The sequence below is a fragment of the Talaromyces rugulosus genome, chromosome IV (genome assembly GCF_013368755.1).
Source record: "Talaromyces rugulosus chromosome IV, complete sequence".
Taxonomy (NCBI): domain Eukaryota; kingdom Fungi; phylum Ascomycota; class Eurotiomycetes; order Eurotiales; family Trichocomaceae; genus Talaromyces; species Talaromyces rugulosus.
In genome coordinates this window covers 2,348,237-2,365,593 of record NC_049564.1, presented here as the reverse complement: position 1 = coordinate 2,365,593, position 17,357 = coordinate 2,348,237, and the positions used below count along the sequence as shown (strand labels likewise).

General features: G+C 44.3%; 3 protein-coding genes across 3 annotated transcripts; 1 reads left to right on the top strand and 2 right to left on the bottom strand.

Moving 5' to 3' along the window:
• Window positions 1-129: 129 nt before the first annotated feature.
• Window positions 130-3,147, top strand: TRUGW13939_07625 (uncharacterized protein; the record flags this gene model as incomplete). The annotated part of the gene is made up of 5 exons (XM_035490764.1): window positions 130-441; window positions 500-984; window positions 1,036-2,109; window positions 2,171-2,486; window positions 2,539-3,147. 5 exons carry the CDS (start codon window positions 130-132, stop codon window positions 3,145-3,147), a joined length of 2,796 nt encoding a protein of 931 aa, XP_035346657.1.
• A 155-nt stretch (window positions 3,148-3,302) lies between these two features.
• TRUGW13939_07624 (uncharacterized protein) lies at window positions 3,303-4,109 on the bottom strand (the record flags this gene model as incomplete). The annotated part of the gene is made up of 1 exon (XM_035490763.1): window positions 3,303-4,109. The coding sequence occupies one exon, from the start codon at window positions 4,107-4,109 to the stop codon at window positions 3,303-3,305; it is 807 nt and encodes a 268-aa protein (XP_035346656.1).
• A 5,258-nt stretch (window positions 4,110-9,367) lies between these two features.
• Window positions 9,368-12,981, bottom strand: TRUGW13939_07623 (uncharacterized protein; the record flags this gene model as incomplete). Its single annotated transcript, XM_035490762.1, has 7 exons — window positions 9,368-11,064; window positions 11,114-11,329; window positions 11,821-11,883; window positions 12,149-12,191; window positions 12,238-12,814; window positions 12,867-12,931; window positions 12,979-12,981. 7 exons carry the CDS (start codon window positions 12,979-12,981, stop codon window positions 9,368-9,370), a joined length of 2,664 nt encoding a protein of 887 aa, XP_035346655.1.
• Window positions 12,982-17,357: the final 4,376 nt, after the last annotated feature.

Here is a 17,357-nt window from a genome sequence, read left to right as displayed (position 1 = left end):
GAGGTAAGAGTGTCGCGTTTCACCACTGTGCCCCGCACCACCTACTCCAACCCCACTTCATCGCCACCCCCAAGTGAGTCTATTCCGTTGCGTCTCAAATGACTTTCTACTCTGAATTTATGGAAGCCAATGGCGAGAGACAATTCCACCTCCGTTCCTTCTTCGGCGATATCCTTCGCTCTCAAAGTCCTCCCACCGTTTCGCAACGTCGTCAAGTCGTTGACGAAGCCTCCACCGAGCACAATCAGTGTGGTGCGAGAAAGTCGGACTGAGCCGCAACCGTCTAGCCCTCCACTCCGCCCTTTCCTCGCTATCCTAGGGCAATATCTAGACGAAGCTGGAAAATGCATCACGCAGTGGCATGCTAGTGGGTGTCATAAAGGGTCCCCGGAGGAGAAGCAAGTCCTGAACCTGCTCACGCTCCTCGAAGAGGCAACAAAGGTTACACAATTCTCTATATGTTCAAGAGGGCTGCGGTGCTGACTATTATATGATGCAGGACACACCGGATTTTCAGAGAAAGAAACCTTCTACGTACAGTCGGTCATCCTATTCCAATCTCGAGGCCATTCTCCGTCGCTCGCCGCGGGAAAAGCGAAACAGCGCAATAAAATGTATAAAAAACTTGGGAGATATACGGAGCCGTTCCAAGTCTGATAGGGAGAAATTTCAGGCGGAGCTAGAAAATTTGGGAGAGCTTACGGGGGATAAATCACGAGAGTGCCTATCAGACCTGCCAACGGAAGGCATCAAAGAGGTCGATCGGGCCGAGTATGTGCAAGAGCTGCACACCATTCTCGTAGAAGCATGTGCTTGTTCTTTGGCAGGCAATCCTGGGTTCATCGTAAATGTAGGATTGCCACTCATTGAAGTCGAGACGGAACAGGACTCGGTGCCATTTAGCCTATTCATTTCGCATCTTCATACCGACGAGGATACTTTCTGGGGCTGGAGGGAGACTCAAATAGGTGTTATCCTCCAGAGGTCTGAACATCCCAGCTGAAGCTTTTCCAAACCTTCTCTAACAATATACAGTAAAAGTATCACAGATCATTCCCATATTTCACCCGAGGAATTCTGCAAGCTCACCCGGAAGCAGACGCTCAGTTACCCTGTCCTAAGAGGCACCAGGGGCAGCCTGACCAAGGAGAGGGATAATCCACCGTCCATCATGGTTGTCAATGAACCTAGTGTCTCTCTGGGAAACCTACTTTATCAGAAGAAACTAAAGGATGACGATGCGTTACGAGTTAAACTCTCTTACCTGGTTGCAAAAGCAGTGTGGCAATTCTACGACTCGCACTGGATGTCCGAGGCCTGGTCGAAAGATACGATCCATTTCATGAAAGAGGAGGATATCAGAGACCAATCGATCCTAGCATATCTGCAGAGGCCCTTTATCACGGCCAACATAGGCTCCGGTAAACAAGGTTCCTCTACTCCCTGTGCATCAGAGTCGGAGACGGATGAAAAACCGGTATCTGCATGCCTTCACAGCTACCCAAAGATTCTTTCTCTAGGAATCATTCTTCTGGAAATTTTCCGCGGCGAGGGAATCGATAGGTTTCGCATGCAGCAAAGATTCCGTGATAGTGAGGGCAACCTGCACACAGATGCCGACCTGGTTATCGCTGGCTTCTTGATCGAATCGGAGAAAAAAGGGGGGCCTAGGAAAGATAAGTACATCAGTAACATTAGGGAACTACTAAAAGAGGTAATCGACTTTTGCATCAAACCAGACGTCGAAAAACTTGGTCGCGACTCCACGCAAGTCCGCGCAAACTTGCGTACTCACGTCGTGGCTCCGCTGTATCAACTCTACTTCAAATCGTGTCCCGAAGACTATATTCCAGATCCGATTGAACTGTCACCGGATTCGGTTTCCAAGGGGGGCCCATCATCATCTCAAAACTGCCGGTTTGGGGTATCGGCATCCATAACTGCCTCAGATCAACAAAGTCTTGAATTGCGACAGGTTCAGAATCCCGTTCCCATCCGACGCGACACTGAATTTTACGACAAAATGGCTAACGACGATGCTGCCGATGATGATTCTGCCGACGGCGAGCTGCAGATTGGAGGGAATGAGGCCCAGGGAGAGGAAGCAAGGTGGGTCCAGTACAAGTAGTACCCTGTCACGGATGAGAACCAAACCCATTGACCAAAGTAGCCGTCGACGGACCGATAAATGGATTGAAGGATTCCTGAACTTGCTCATAAAACACGATATCGCGGCTAGGACTGGTCCGAATGTCATCAAGGTTGCCATCATAGACTCGGGAATAGATTACAATCATCGAGAAGTGGATCGAAGCCGCATCAGGGACTGCAAATCTTGGATTGAAAATAGTGATGCTAGAGTTGACAAAGTCGGCCATGGAACGCATATTGCTGGTATTATCTTGCAACTCACTACCAATGTTGAACTGTATATTGGCAAGGTTACGGACACCAAAAAATTCAAGAGGAGAGACTTGATCACAGAGGTACGAGTCTACTAAGTCTTTGTATGCGAAGGCTATGGCTTATGAAAAACAGGCCATAAAACATGCGAGAACAGAGTGGAAAGTGAATATAATCTCTCTTTCCTTCGGCTTCGATGAGTCTGATACGGACGAGAACCGTGAAATTCAAAATTGCATCAAAGAAGAAATCATAATATTCTCCTCCGCCTCCAACGATGGCGGTGAAGGGAGCCGAACCTATCCTGCCGCCTATGACCGTGTAATATGCATCCACTCGGCCACACCACACGGAATTGTTGCCGCTAGTAACCCAAGTGCAATTTCCTGGGGAAATAACTTCAGCACCGTTGGTGAGATGGTCAGGTCCTATTGGCATTTGCCCAAAATCGAAGAGGAAGGACGAGATAAAGGGAGAGCCTACGAGTTTCGTTACCAATCTGGCACGTCGATGGCTGCTCCTGTGGCTGTCTCGATAGCAGCATTCATGATAGGTTATCTTCGCAAGTACGCAGAAGGCCACAACTGGGCAATCGACCCGTGGACGCCGTTGGGAATGCAAGCGATCTTCCAGAAAATGAAGGAGGATCGGGATGGGTACGAATGGATTAGCCTGCAGAGGTATTTCCGTCAAAAGAAGACAGTCGGGGAAGTCTTACGCAGCTTGAAGAAAAGGTTAACATGATAATGCTATTTCCAAGCCTCTCAGATGGGCCATTATGATGTAGCGAACTCTTCAGCGGTAGAAATTTAAATGCATTCTTCATATCAAGCTCTGAGTGATTTGTATCTCGTTAAACATAGAAACAATACCACCTCGCTGCCCTTCACAGGCCCGGGTTATTCAAGAATGAGTTCGTCAACAGTAACCGGCTTCTTGAGATCCTGAACCGCCTCACCATCCGAATCATCCGAATCATTAGCAGCCAATCGGCCATCCTTAACAACCGGACCTGAATCCCCCATTTTCAATATATTCGACTTGAATTTGGACGTTGTCACTTTTCTCAGCTCCAGCGCAAAGATCTGGTTCCTGCCGGACTTGGCCTTGAATACAGTCGCCGTCTTCTTATGAGCTCCAGCGCCGACCTTTGGATTTCCACCGTTTGCGAGCGGCAACCCCGCCACGGTGATTTCTCCAATTGGGACTTCAACGTGCCCATCAACCTGCAGCTCGCGCCTATTTTCAAAATTGATTGTGACGTCTTCGCACGTCATGATGCCAACCACCAGCCACACTGGGTTGAGGTACGGCCATTTGATCCACCTGGGCACAGTCTTCCTGACAGCCGGGTCCGTCTTGCGCTCGTCGAAGAATTGGTCGTGCTGCAGCAGTCGCTTGAACCGGATGAACTTGCCTTCTAGATGCACTCTGTCTTCCATGTCGGCGTTGACGTTTAATCCGGCGAGCGACTCGAGAGAGGCAGTGGCCGAGATGCCGCCTTCTTTGCTATTGGTGAGGTCAAAATCGGTCAGACATCCCTCGGTGAACTTGAGTTTGTTCCGTTGACCTTCTTCGACGGGGCAGTAGTCTTGCACGGGGCTGAGGTATTGCTTGACGATGGCACCGACGACTTCCTTTTCGAATTTTTTGGTGTCCAGCCACGATTGGTATTTCAAGATGACAAACTCGGGATCTCCTTTCATGATGAAATTTATGTTGCGGCAGCTGTGTTGTAAAGATCCAACACATGCAATTTCGCATTGAAAAGAGTGTTATTGCTGCCCAAAATGGCGAACAATTTGACGCAAAAATAGTTCCAACTCTCACTGAGCGAATGAGAATTTATTGAAATCGTAGGTAATATTAGTATACCAGTGCTGACTCGATATTATGTCGGATTAGCGGCTTGGTTTCTTACTAATGCTGAGACGCAGGAACGTAGTGATTCCTGACTTAGTTACGATTAGGAGTTGTGCTTGTAAAGACCAATTGACTAGCAAATTTTTATAAGTGTGATTCTCTGCGTGTTATAACTAGGTTGACAATAAGAGGAGTTTACATATACATTCTTATAAGGCATTGTTGGGCATTAACATGAGGGGTAATATGACCTATATCCTACTTGGAGGCCATATCGAGGTCCATGGCATTAGGGATTCCTATTGGTCGGGTCCTGATTCCCAATCACAGCTTCAGGCTCTTATTGGCTGATCTAGCACGCTAGTAATACTAGACCACTAGTCCTAGTCGGCACTAGGTGGAACAACGAGTAATCCTTAGTCACGGCAAAGATTACAAAGAGTACCGTACGGATTCGGACCTACATTCGGACATAAAACAGAGGTATTTAGGTTAACTCAGCTCTAAGGATTCGGACGATTGGGATATCTAGGTTTATATGTATTTTATATGACTATATAGATAGCTAAATCCCTTCCTGAGGGTTGGGAAGAGTAAGCGAGTATACACCTGTTTTTACCCCCCTAGTAACTATCCTTGTACGCGATTCGCTGTCAACATCAGAATCCCACAAATCCTCTAACACGCCAGGTATCACGTGAACAGGATCCATTCTCGGCCCGCGAAAGCTTCTCTGTCTATCCTGGGGAAAACTCCACGTGGTATGTCGGTACATTTAATCTGGGATGATGGTACGTGCAATAAGGGTGGAGCTTAGTTTGAAAGTATAGTATTAAATATACTGTGGATCTGCACCAATTCTTTTTGAGCCTGTCTATTCCGTACAGACAAAGGTATATAATATCGATAATACTGTATATTACCCGTTTCATACCAGAAGTCAGCATCCCTCTTCTGAAACAGGTGACTCATCGATCCACTTAGACTAATGCCTTGGCAGTGGGGCTATGAGAGGACTGTGATGTGTTTGTCAGTCAAACCGATTTCGAGATTGACTGTAGCATCTTAATATTTATAAAGATTCAAATGTTCTAATGTGCCAGTACTGTATAGACATCTTTATCCTATCTGAACAATCACCTAAATGGAGATTCACAACTTGTTGATTAGTTCCCGCTGGCAAGTTGGCTTGTTTTAGGACTGTTTCACGCTAGGGTAGCATTTCGAGATTTCCGGAGTTCCGGCGTCAACGTGTGGTAGAAGGCGCTTCTCTTATTTATGAGGCCAATCTTAACAAAATGGTAGGTCTATTTACCTTATTCAACCAGCCAGGCAAGTTTTGGACGCCTGTAGTGTACCCAACAGCTATACACATATGGTTATGTTTCTGGTACCATTAACGGGACTCAGTTGTACCCATATACTGGCTATTGGTGACGATTATGCGTTTCCGCTCTAGTCAAAGCCGGTGTAAAGCATCCTGATATTTAAGAGTGAAGAAAGTTGATGGTAGGAATGGTTTATGGCCCAAAAAGAATATCCAAATGATGAGAGAGATATCTTTTGAGTCTATATTTAAAAATAAAAATTTTGACTAGTCAAACCGGTCGAAATACCTATATACGGGTTAACGATCATGATAATTCAGGCCAGTCGATAATTCAGGCCAGTCGATAATTCAGGCCAGTCGATAATTCAGGCCAGTCGATAATTCAGATCAGTTGATAATTCAGGCCAGTCGATAATTCAGGCCAGTCGATAATTCAGGCCAGTCGATAATTCAGATCAGTTGATAATTCAGGCCAGTCGATAATTCAGATCAGTTGATAATTCAGATCAGTTGATAATTCGGATCAGTTGATAATTCAGGCCAGTCGATAATTCAGGCCAGTCGATAATTCAGGCCAGTCGATAATTCAGATCAGTCGATGATTCAGATCAGTCGATGATTCAGATCAGTTGATAATTCGGATCAGTTGATAATTCAGGCCAGTCGATAATTCAGGCCAGTCGATAATTCAGGCCAGTCGATAATTCAGATCAGTCGATGATTCAGATCAGTTGATAATTCAGATCAGTCGATGATTCAGATCAGTTGATAATTCGGATCAGTTGATAATTCAGGCCAGTCGATAATTCAGGCCAGTCGATAATTCAGGCCAGTCGATAATTCAGATCAGTCGATGATTCAGATCAGTTGATAATTCAGGCCAGTCGATAATTCAGATCAGTCGATGATTCAGATCAGTCGATGATTCAGATCAGTTGATAATTCAGATCAGTCGATGATTCAGATCAGTTGATAATTCGGACCAGTAGATCAGTAATGCTAATAAACTACAATGTTTTTCAAAAAAAAAGTATAGTTATCATAGGATATATTCAACGTCTGTATATCTGAAGAGAGGAGAAATGTAAAAGATAACAGAGTACCGTACACTATTGAGGAAGTGAATACACCTTAGTACATAATTATATCGTTACACCTTATTCGATCTTGGCTGGCGCCAAACATATCCGTCTCGGAGAACACTCTTGCTGTCTGCTCCAGCGTCTGTTTCATATCACGGTTTTCTGCTTGCAAATGCTCTACTATATACCACGTCTCCCGCAACTGTTTCTCCATCACTTGCAGTTGACGCTCTGACTGATAAAGCCTCTGGGCTAATAATTCTGTGCCACGCTGGGTCTGGTTTTCAAACTCTCTTGTCACTCTTGGAAGACCCTAAAAACCGTTAGGCAAATCATGATCGTGCTTGAACCATGCTTACGCTTTGGACTTCCATGGCCACCGTTCCTGAAATTGAACTACCCTGTATCACACTGGTTGGAACGGCTTTGATTGTTTTCCCGACGGAACTGAGTATCTCCTTACACCCTCTCGCCCCCTGTTTGCTGAGCGGATGCTTGAAGAGATTCTCCATTGACGAACTTAAGTGCCACTTGTAAGGGTCGCTCAGCCTTGGTTTTAATCGTACTTCACTGGGATCGAAAGAGATCCCCAACGTACTCGCTGCCTGAAAATGAGACACCGAATTTGTTATTAATCTATCAACGTACATAAGTAGAGCGAAAGCTTTTCGCGACACTGTCTCCTCCAAGAACTTCTGGTGTGGTTGCCGTGATTGCGCTTTGGTCGGTCGTGGGTATCCATCTCAGTGGTAACATTTATTGAACCGTACCGAAAAGAATGTACGCTTTTTAAGCTATATATTAGGGAAGCCCCCGTGCAATGCTTGCGGAACTGTTTTATACTTTGGCCTTTATAGTCGCCGTCCGCAAGAAATCCGGTATTGACGGAAATGGATTCCGGGACCCTTGGCGCAAAGAATCACCATGCGATCTATAGTTTCTCCCTCGGACCGCGGGTTATCCTGAAAATGTACAGCAAGTTCGGCTCTTCCAGTAAAGAGAGATTAATAAATAATAGAGAGTATATAACAATCAACAAAATTCAATGTACAGCTGAAACTCTATAATAGAAACTCGCCCGTCACTATACCCAAGAGCAAGGGGTGGCTTTCTTGACAGCTGAAGTGTCAAATTGACGATGCTCGGGAGGAAGCCACAGTAGATTCTCGCCTCCCAATACAACCCAGTTGTGTCAAACGATAAAGATATTTCAGGATTACAGTAGGTTGCATAATCAGCTTGACAATCAAATAAACATTACTCCGAACTAAAGCCGGGAACGAATATACGCTAGTGTATAAGTGGCTAGCGCCGGAACAATTCTACATTCTGTAATTTTGCGTTCGTAGTATTAGATAGTTATGGAACAGATACACTTGTAAATTACTTGTATTACTTTCTAGCGCTTATGACTCATCACCATCTGTCGCCGGAGTTGAATCTCCAGCATGGGACAACACCAGAGACGTTCTAGAGTACATTATCATAACATGGCACCAAGACTTGCACTATCAAAAATTCAACTTATCTGTGATATGTTGAGTAGTAATGGGGTCACAATACCAGAGATTGCCAGCGTTGCTAAATGTAGCCGACAATCAGTTTATTATATACAATCGAACCTGGAACATTTTGGTAACGCCAGGGCCCCGCCGGTTCGGGCTGGTCGACCACGTCTCATCACATCGGTGGTATTGGAAGCTCTTTGTGATTACCTCATCGAAAAGCCTACTTTATATTTGCATGAGATGGCTGTCTTCTTATTGGATGAGTTCAACATATGTGTGACAATAAGCAGCATCAGCAAGGCCCTTGCCTCGATTGGTTGGTCCAAGAAGACAGCACGAAATAAGGCGAAGAAGCGCAACCAGGACTTGCGAGATGAATACAGATATTATATCTCTGATTTCCAACTAGATCAGCTGGTCTTTGTGGATGAATCTGGATGTGATAAACGTGTAGGGTTTAGACGAACCGGCTGGTCTCCTCTTGGTGTAACACCTTTGCAGATATGCAAGTTTCATCGTAAGCAACGTCATCAAATTTTGCCTGCTTACGCCCAAGATGGCATAGTGCTTTCTCGAATCTTCCAGGGGTCCACGGATGCTGCCATGTTCGAAGATTTCATCGAGCAGCTCCTTCAACATTGTAGAAAATGGCCAGAACCAAAATCAGTTCTCATCATGGATAACGCATCTTTTCATCACACGGATCGAATACAGGATATATGCGCAACTGCAGGTGTTAAACTGGTATATTTACCACCATACTCACCAGACTTAAATCCAATTAAAGAATTCTTCGCTGAACTCAAAGCATTTATCAAGCGAAATTGGAAAGTATATGAAGAGGACCCCAATCAAGACTTCAGTCGCTTCCTAGAGTGGTGTGTAGATACAGTCGGTGCGCGAGAAAAAAGCGCGAAAGGCCATTTCCAGCACGCTGGTCTAGTACTAGATAAGACTTGAGTTAGATAGTGACTCATTAATCATATAATCATGTACAGGCAGATTCGAAACTGGCTTCACCTTCTAAACTGTCTTTCAAAACTAATATCACGCCCACTACGGAGACGCTAAAAATCACCAATCCGAATCTAGTTAATTTTGTATTGGCCTATAGTTCTTACATACTCATTACGAATGTTTCAAACGCAGCGTTTTTTCTGAGCGGTCGGCCGACCTTTGACTTAGTGTCGTTTAGAATTAATTAACATATTGAGTTGCTTTGCAACTTCTTGGCTCTTAGGATGGTTTAAGCCCAACACCTTCTCGTACCCTGCTAGTGCTCGTCGGTACTTCTCCTCCGCCTCTTTTAGCTTACCCTGGTTGAGGTAGAGAATCCCAAGACAGCATATTGAGTCGAGTGTAGACGTATGGTCCATTCCCAGTATCTTTTCACGGTGTGCTACTGCCCGCTGATACATCATTTTTGCCTCTTCTAGCTTACCCTGATTGAGGTAAAGAATTCCTAGATTGTTAACAATATGAAGGGCATTTATATGATCTAGACTTAAAGTCTTCTCATAGCCTGTTAGTGCTTGTTGGTACATCTCTTCCGCTTCTTTCAGCTTTCTCTGATTAACATAGACATTCCCAAGATTATTAAAAGCTCGAAGGACGGATATATGATCGGGATCCAATACCTTCTTATAGCATGTCAATACTCGCTGGTACATCGACTCCGCCTCCTTCAGATTTCCCTGGTTGAAGTACAGATTCCCAAGGTTGTTTATGACATCAAGGGTGAATTTGTGATCTGGATCAAGTGACTTTTCATAGCCTTTCAACGCACGCTGATACATCTCCTCCGCCTTCTCCAGCTTTCCTTGGTCGAAGTAGACAATCCCAAGATTGTTGAGAGTTCTAAGAAGGGATATATGATTTAGACCTTGTATCTTCCTGTGTCCTACTAATACTTGTTGATACATCTCCTCTGCTTCCTTCAGCTTAGCTTGACTGAAATAGACATTCCCAAGGTTATTGATAGCATCAAGGGCAAATGCGTGATCAGGGTCGAGTATCTTTTTATGACCTACTAGCACACTCTGATATATCTCCTCAGCCTTCTCTAACTTTCCTTGATCGAAGTAGAGAACCCCAAGGTTGTTGAGAGTTCGAAGATGATCTGAGCCCAATGCATTCTCATGGCCTGCTAGTGCTCGTTGGTACATATCTTCCGCCTCATTCAGCTTGCCCTGGTTGACATAGAGATTGCCTATTCCATAAAATGCACCCCGGATATCGATGTCACTAGTCCTTAGGTCACTATTCCACTTTTTGAGGACATAACTTGCGTGAGCTAGCAACCGCTGTTGGAGGTCCCAATAATTTAACTCATGGTTGCTAGATACCATATACCCAACAGAGATTAGTGCCAATTCATGTAATTGAATTGCCTTCACATTATGTTCCTTGTCGGTGATGTGAAGACACCAATCTTGTACAACAGGATGCATCATATAGCTTCCATTTTGCTGATTGGCCTCGATAAGTGAGAATCCGATAAGTGTCCGCATGGTTTTCTTAAAGATAAGGCTGTTTGATATAACTCTCTGAAACCACGTCGGCTGATTCAAGCTATGAATACCACATTCCACTAACTCATACCAGATATCCCGATTATCAAAGCGAGCTAGGAGCAGCATCAGTTTTGCTGCATCGAGATCTCGTTTCTTGATCTCATTGTAGGAAATCAACCACGTTTGTAGTATATTCCCGTGCTGGTAATGACGTTCCGGCCTGGATTCTGACTGCAGATTGTGCCATGATTCCTGGTAGTGCTGTAAGTACTCCCGGATGCTGGTTCCAGTTTCACGTATATATGTGCCTGCAATGACGATCGCTAATGGTAATCCACCAAGATGGCCCATGAGGGTAATGATATCTGTATCAATTAGCGCGTTGGACAACATATATAGAGAAGGACCAAATACCATTGTCAATCGCCTCTATCCTGATCAGATCCGGGACTGGCAGACCGCTGCGCTGTAAGAGCAGTTGAATAGCATCCTCATACTCAAGCTTCTGGATTGGGAAGGACTTTCCGAGCTCAGTCAAGCTCTGCATCCGGGAAGTAATTAGAATAGAACCATGGTCGGCTGTACGAAAAAATTCGCTAATATCATATCCATCGCCAGGACCTCCATGAACTGGAGAATATTGATCGATATTATCAAAGATCAGCAGCCAGCGCGAGTTTCCTGGGATTGCTAGCCATTGCAGAACTTGCCTGGCATGTTGTTCTATTTCTTATCTATTTGTCGCTTTGATAGCCTGGGCTTGGCCAGGCAACCTAGGCAGGACTGAGCTCAAAGCTTGTAATAGTGTTTCTCGGCTCTTGCTGCTTATCCAAAGGATAGCAGTAAAGTCATCTTTGTGATTTCGTGCGAAGCGAATTGCTAGTTGTGTCTTTCCAATGCCCCCCAGTCCGTGAAGAATGGCGACTTTTCGTGACTTCGAACGATCTGGTTGTAAATGATGCCAAAGGCATTCTAACTCTTGGTTTCGTCCTAAGAAGCTTTCGATCGCAGGTACATCGGTAAGGTCGAGTGGGACGTGAAATCTACCAGCTAAAGTACAGACCCTAGTTAACTCAGATATTTGTTGAACTATGCAGTTGATTCAGATCTAGCAAACATACCACAATCAGACAGAGTAGAGATATTCTGGGTTGCCTCACTTTTCGGTAAAATTTGATGCGAGACTGCTTAGCATAAGCTTATTAGCTTTAGAGAAAATAGCACTAAACCCATCTCATATGGCTGATATCTACGTACTAGCAGGCTCAAGAATTGGATTCGACAATAGAATCGCTAACAACGCAATGCGCTCCCTCTCCAACACAGCCTTTACTGCAGCCTTTACAAGCCTTACAAGGTTGAAAGAAACCTGTTTATAATCATCCCCCTCGGCACTCGCAAACTTGCATACGCCATTGTGATCGGCCTCTATAGGTATCTGCGTCTCACGGACGTCAGCAAGACCAAGAGTAGTGGATTTCTTGTCCACAATCTGTAGCTATTAGCTTAGTTTGTCGGTATTGAGCGTAAAAACTTACCAGACCTAGATTCCCCATCTGAAGCGTCTCGTAAAAGCTCAAGACATGATAATCCTCCAGCTGATGGCGGAAGTCGTCCACAAGATTGTCTGAAAATAGCGAATCTTTCTTCAAGGCCTCCATAAACGTATTCTTCGGATTGTGAAGGACAACTCTCACTATAGAGGCTGCGATGTCTCCCAGCTTCGCAAAGTTGCCTCCTTGGTGGGGTGTGCCGAAAAAAGCAATTCCGTAAGTAGCATCACGAATAGCTTTGTAGTTATCATCAAGTTTCGCTTCAACCAATGCCCACTTTACGATAATGCCGCCAAGGCTGTGAGCAACGAATATTATCGGCCTCTCCTCAGCATCCTCACGCTTAGACGCTAGCCTATTCAAAAGATTCACAGCCTGTTCCCGAACACCGGCGATTGAGGTTTCGAAGGCAACATTGGAGTTATAGCCAAATAAGAGAACCCGCGCATTTGGCAATTTAAAAGGTAAGAAGTCCTTCAACCATAATTTGCCCTCGGCCATCCATGTTGATTCGGCGTGGAATTCAGTATTCATAGAATTCAGACCATGGACGGCGACTATGCTAATTCAAATGATACAGTTAGCACGGAACCATACAGAGGAAGTTAACTTACTCGATGTTAGGACTTCCGGGATTCACAAGTATCTTAAAGAAGTTCTTAGGCAGGCGGGAGGCGCTCTATGGATAGTTAGCCTATATGTACGCTTCACAAGATTTTGACTTACCATATCAGATAGACAATAAATAATCAATTACCTACAGGAGCTAAGATTATATCCGCAATGATCACTTGGCAGAAATGCAGGCAAAGCTAACAAAGATTGAAGGGTTGGCCAGGATAAGGTTAGTTAACAGCCCCGCGTTTGGCGGATGAATGACCATCTGAAACGGGTTAGCTTAATAGGGTGATCTAGTTGCACTGAAGTCTGACAGCCGTATTAGGATGCTGACTAACCGACTCGAAGCCCACTAGACATCAAGGCATCCAAAGTCAAATAACCCCTATTCTTGCACACTAGTGCACCCTGCTGAGGAAATTACTATAGAAGATTGTCTCAATTTACCCTCATGTAATAGTAGAATAGTATGCTCAATACCCTCAATTTGACACGCTGTTGACCCTAAATTTGCACCATAATTGTCGTATTATTATTAAGCCGTTCCGAGATCCCGTCAGTTTGTTACAGTACCATGAGACACATTTCATGCAACTCTTATATGCCATCTCTTTCAGGGCCTAAGCAACTTTGTTACATTAATTCATTATGGAGAACATTAGTTATGCCTGAAATCGGCTTTATCTTCAGCCATAAAAAGTAGTACTGTACTGTATCTGAACTAGGAACCTACTTTTAGTCATTGAGTACACTCATGAAGCTCGATCGAAAGACCGAAGAAATGATTGACCTTGCTTTGAAATAGCAAGCAGTCCAGACAGATTTTATGATTGGGCGCACTTATGAAAATGACTGCCCGACTCAACTTGTGTTTTCGTGTCATTTTTGATATGCGGTTGAGGCAGCTATAGACAGTTTTATCATGTTCACATAGTCGTATCTGATGTTCTCGAGCCCTAATCACCTTCACTTCAGACCTGTTTTCGAGGGGAGCACATTTTTTATTTAGGCTTCTAATTTTTTCCCTTAGCCATTCAACCAATTCCGTATCGTACTCCTCTCCAAGTAGTCGATCATCTTTATCAAAAAGCTCACATTCCAGTTCCCTTTTTTCTTGTTCAAGGCGAAAGAGACGGTTAGGACCAGGCTGCATTGCAACCATATATACGATTTCAGATTCTAAACGCGCGATTTCCGCATCAAAGCGCGGATCCAGAGTTGTATCTTCTGGTAGAAAAACATGCCGGTCAAAGAAATAAGCGATCAACTGTTTCTCGGCGTGGGATGATTGAAACTTTCCTGGTATTCCTTGATCATTGATAGAATCAGCAGACAAGTTATGGCCAACAATCCCTGCTAATTCCAACACTCTTCCCGTCCAGTCCCTGCCGCTCACTCTTGTTGAAGGCCACTCTGAATGACTCCATCCGCTCATTGCCGCTATAGTTGGGAAAGGGCTGCCCCTTTCTAGTACGGCTATTGTTTTTTTGGGAGTCGATATGGGATACTCTCTAATTGGACCACAATGAATGATTGAGTGGCCATCAGGAGATCTGCTGAAGGAATGATATGTTCTTCCCAGCAAATGTGGTTGGACGTCAGTTCTCATTTGTAAGTTTCTCTCAAGTATCCGTGCAATCTCCCGCCGGTCAGTATCTCGGCTGATAACATCTTCCTTATAAACGGGCTCAGTGGATGGATCACCCCACATTCCACCCGCTTTGATATGTCTCTCTTTCTGGTTTCGTCGGGTTGGCTGGGCAAGGTCGAGGGCTCTCTGATTCTTGGCGTCACGCAAGTATCGATTAGCACCTCGAGAGAGGAGTATCTTTACTGTCTCCAATCTACCCCAAAGGACTGCCTCCATGAGTGCAGTTCTTTCGTCCTTATTCGTGGCGTTAATCTCAGCGCCATGATCGAGAAGAAGAGAAACCATGGATGAGTTTTTCTCTTATAAAGCCATGATCAGACATGTATCTCCATTACGATTATGCCCGCGAAGAAATATTAATTTATCAGATGCTTCTTCTAGGTATTTCTTCACTTCGGATATGTGGCCGCTGACACAATCTGATATGGCGAAGATAATGCGACGCTCTTCCCAGGTTTCTTCACCATCGAGTTGAATGGTGATCATCTCTGTGGAATCATCAAAAGAACTCTCGTACGTCTGAGACCCGTTTGATGTGTCCGATATGTTCATATTAGAAAATTCGCCTAGCAAGGATATCTCTTCCTCAGACTCATCATTTAAACATTGAATAGTGCGGGTATTGACAAAACGCGCTTTGACTTTATCGATCTCGTACGCAACAGGAAAATTAAATCGATATGGAGGTCGTGAAAAACCACAATGTGGTATACGTGTCGCGTTTTCGTATTCCACGAAACCATGACGGTGGAGTTCTTCGCAGTAGGGGCAGCTGATACAAACATCCGTATCAGTCCACCAAACAATGTCGGCCGAAGGAAAGGTTTCCATGACGGATATTCCTTTACTGATTTCGAATATTGTTCGTATTTTCTTCCCTAGATACTCTAGTAAATTTTGAATCGACTGAGACTGCGGCAAATCAGTGACGATTGGGTTGGAGAATAAGCTTCCTTGATAATAGATGACGTCACTTAACGAAGTTAAAAGCTATCCCGTGACCTAGTCGCGGCAAGTGAGTTAATCCGAAACCCGAAACTGAAGCTGGACCATCCGTCTCCAACAATATCATTCTTAAAACGACCCGTGACAATGTGATCACGTTTGCTTGACGAACAAGCGGCTTGGTTCTTGCGGTAGTAACAATGGAGCACCATAATCGGCGCCATCGGCACCGTTCATCTATGGAAGGGGTCATCATTCCTTGGTTTCAATCTTTGAATCCCGAAGAGCGTGACTTCGCAATTCGCATTTTTGATGGGATCATCCTTCACTTTGAATCCTCTCCGCCAACCGACAGCGCTTATAAGCCGATTACTCATACGTCTCATGAGAAATGAGGTTTCTGAAAAAGATGAATTTTTAAACCTTTTTTTCGCCTTCATCCAGCAAGACCTACTTAAGGAAGATAAAGGAGCAATCAGGCTCGACAAAGTTTTATCGTACCTCACTGATTTCTCAAAATAGCCAGTTGCTGAAAGAAATGCTCTGGGTGAAAGTCTAGAGACATTTGCCAAGTATCTGGTAGACAATTTCTTTTTACCATATGCGTTTTTGGACTGTGTATAATGCAAGGCTTGTACTTACTTCCTTTCTGTAGTAAAAGCGTGGCAGTTAAAACCCCTCAACCCACTCCCGCTCTTTCTCAATCTAGGACACCGGAAACCGCTATCAGCACCCCTCAACACATCTCAAATTTACGACGAGCTTGCCTTGTTCGTGACCGCCACCGATGTATCATTACTCGGAAATTCGACGCCCAATAAGCCCAGATTCGATATAAACGCGATGAGATAAATGTACAGGATGATGAGGGCGCATCATTACTTCCCGAACGCAATACTATGGCATATCTGGAAGTTACGCACATAATACCTCACTCTCTCATATCACTTACTAGTGAACAAGGGAAGTGGCAAGTTATTAGTAGACATGTATATAGCTCTTATAGTAGTTACTTGTTAGCTAACAATTATTTAGGCAGAGACAAAGCAAGTAGCCCATAGAATACTGAAAATATTCAACCCTGGCGCCATTCACTTAATTAATAGAGTTGATATTGATCGAACAATGAACGCCTTGACCCTCACTCATAAACTTCACAAGTTATTCAGCAACTTTGAAGTAGCATTTCAACCAATCGATTCCAATCCGCATACCTACAAGATCGACTACTTGGAGTCAGACCGCATGGGTCGGGTAGAGAAACTCCCTGTCACTGTTACCCTTTATCTCACACCCAATCGAAGTATAGATCCACCTTCCCCTCAACTCCTCAGAATTCACCACGCAATTGGATGCATTCTTCATCTTAGTACTGCTGGTGATTATATCGATGACATCCTCCGTAACATATACGAAATTAGTGGTCGGGAATTAATACCAGACAGGTCCACGTACCTTGATGATTATATTAGGCTCAGAGTTGGCAGAACGTCGACGTCTGTCTATTAAAAAACAGCTTTGGCTTCGTCTACTAGGCGGATTTGCTGTACAGTACAGTACCAGAATATATAGTAAATATATATTTGCTTCGATTTCTATTCCCATGAAGTGAAAATCTAACTCCACATTGCTCACTGAGCTGACACACAGTAATTGGAGCGTGAATACAATTAAGAGAAAATGGAAAGACGATGGTACGTTTGCAGCAACCTGGATCAAAATCAAAAGAGTGACTCATAATTATTTGACCACTCGCGAATGTCCTCAACAAAACGACGCGCGACTCCCTCCATCACACCTCGTTCAGTGAAGAAGCTTGGGTTTTAATCTTTATCTATTTGCTTAAGATCAAAGCCATTTGTTAATGCCGCTTTGCAAGCACTATCGACAT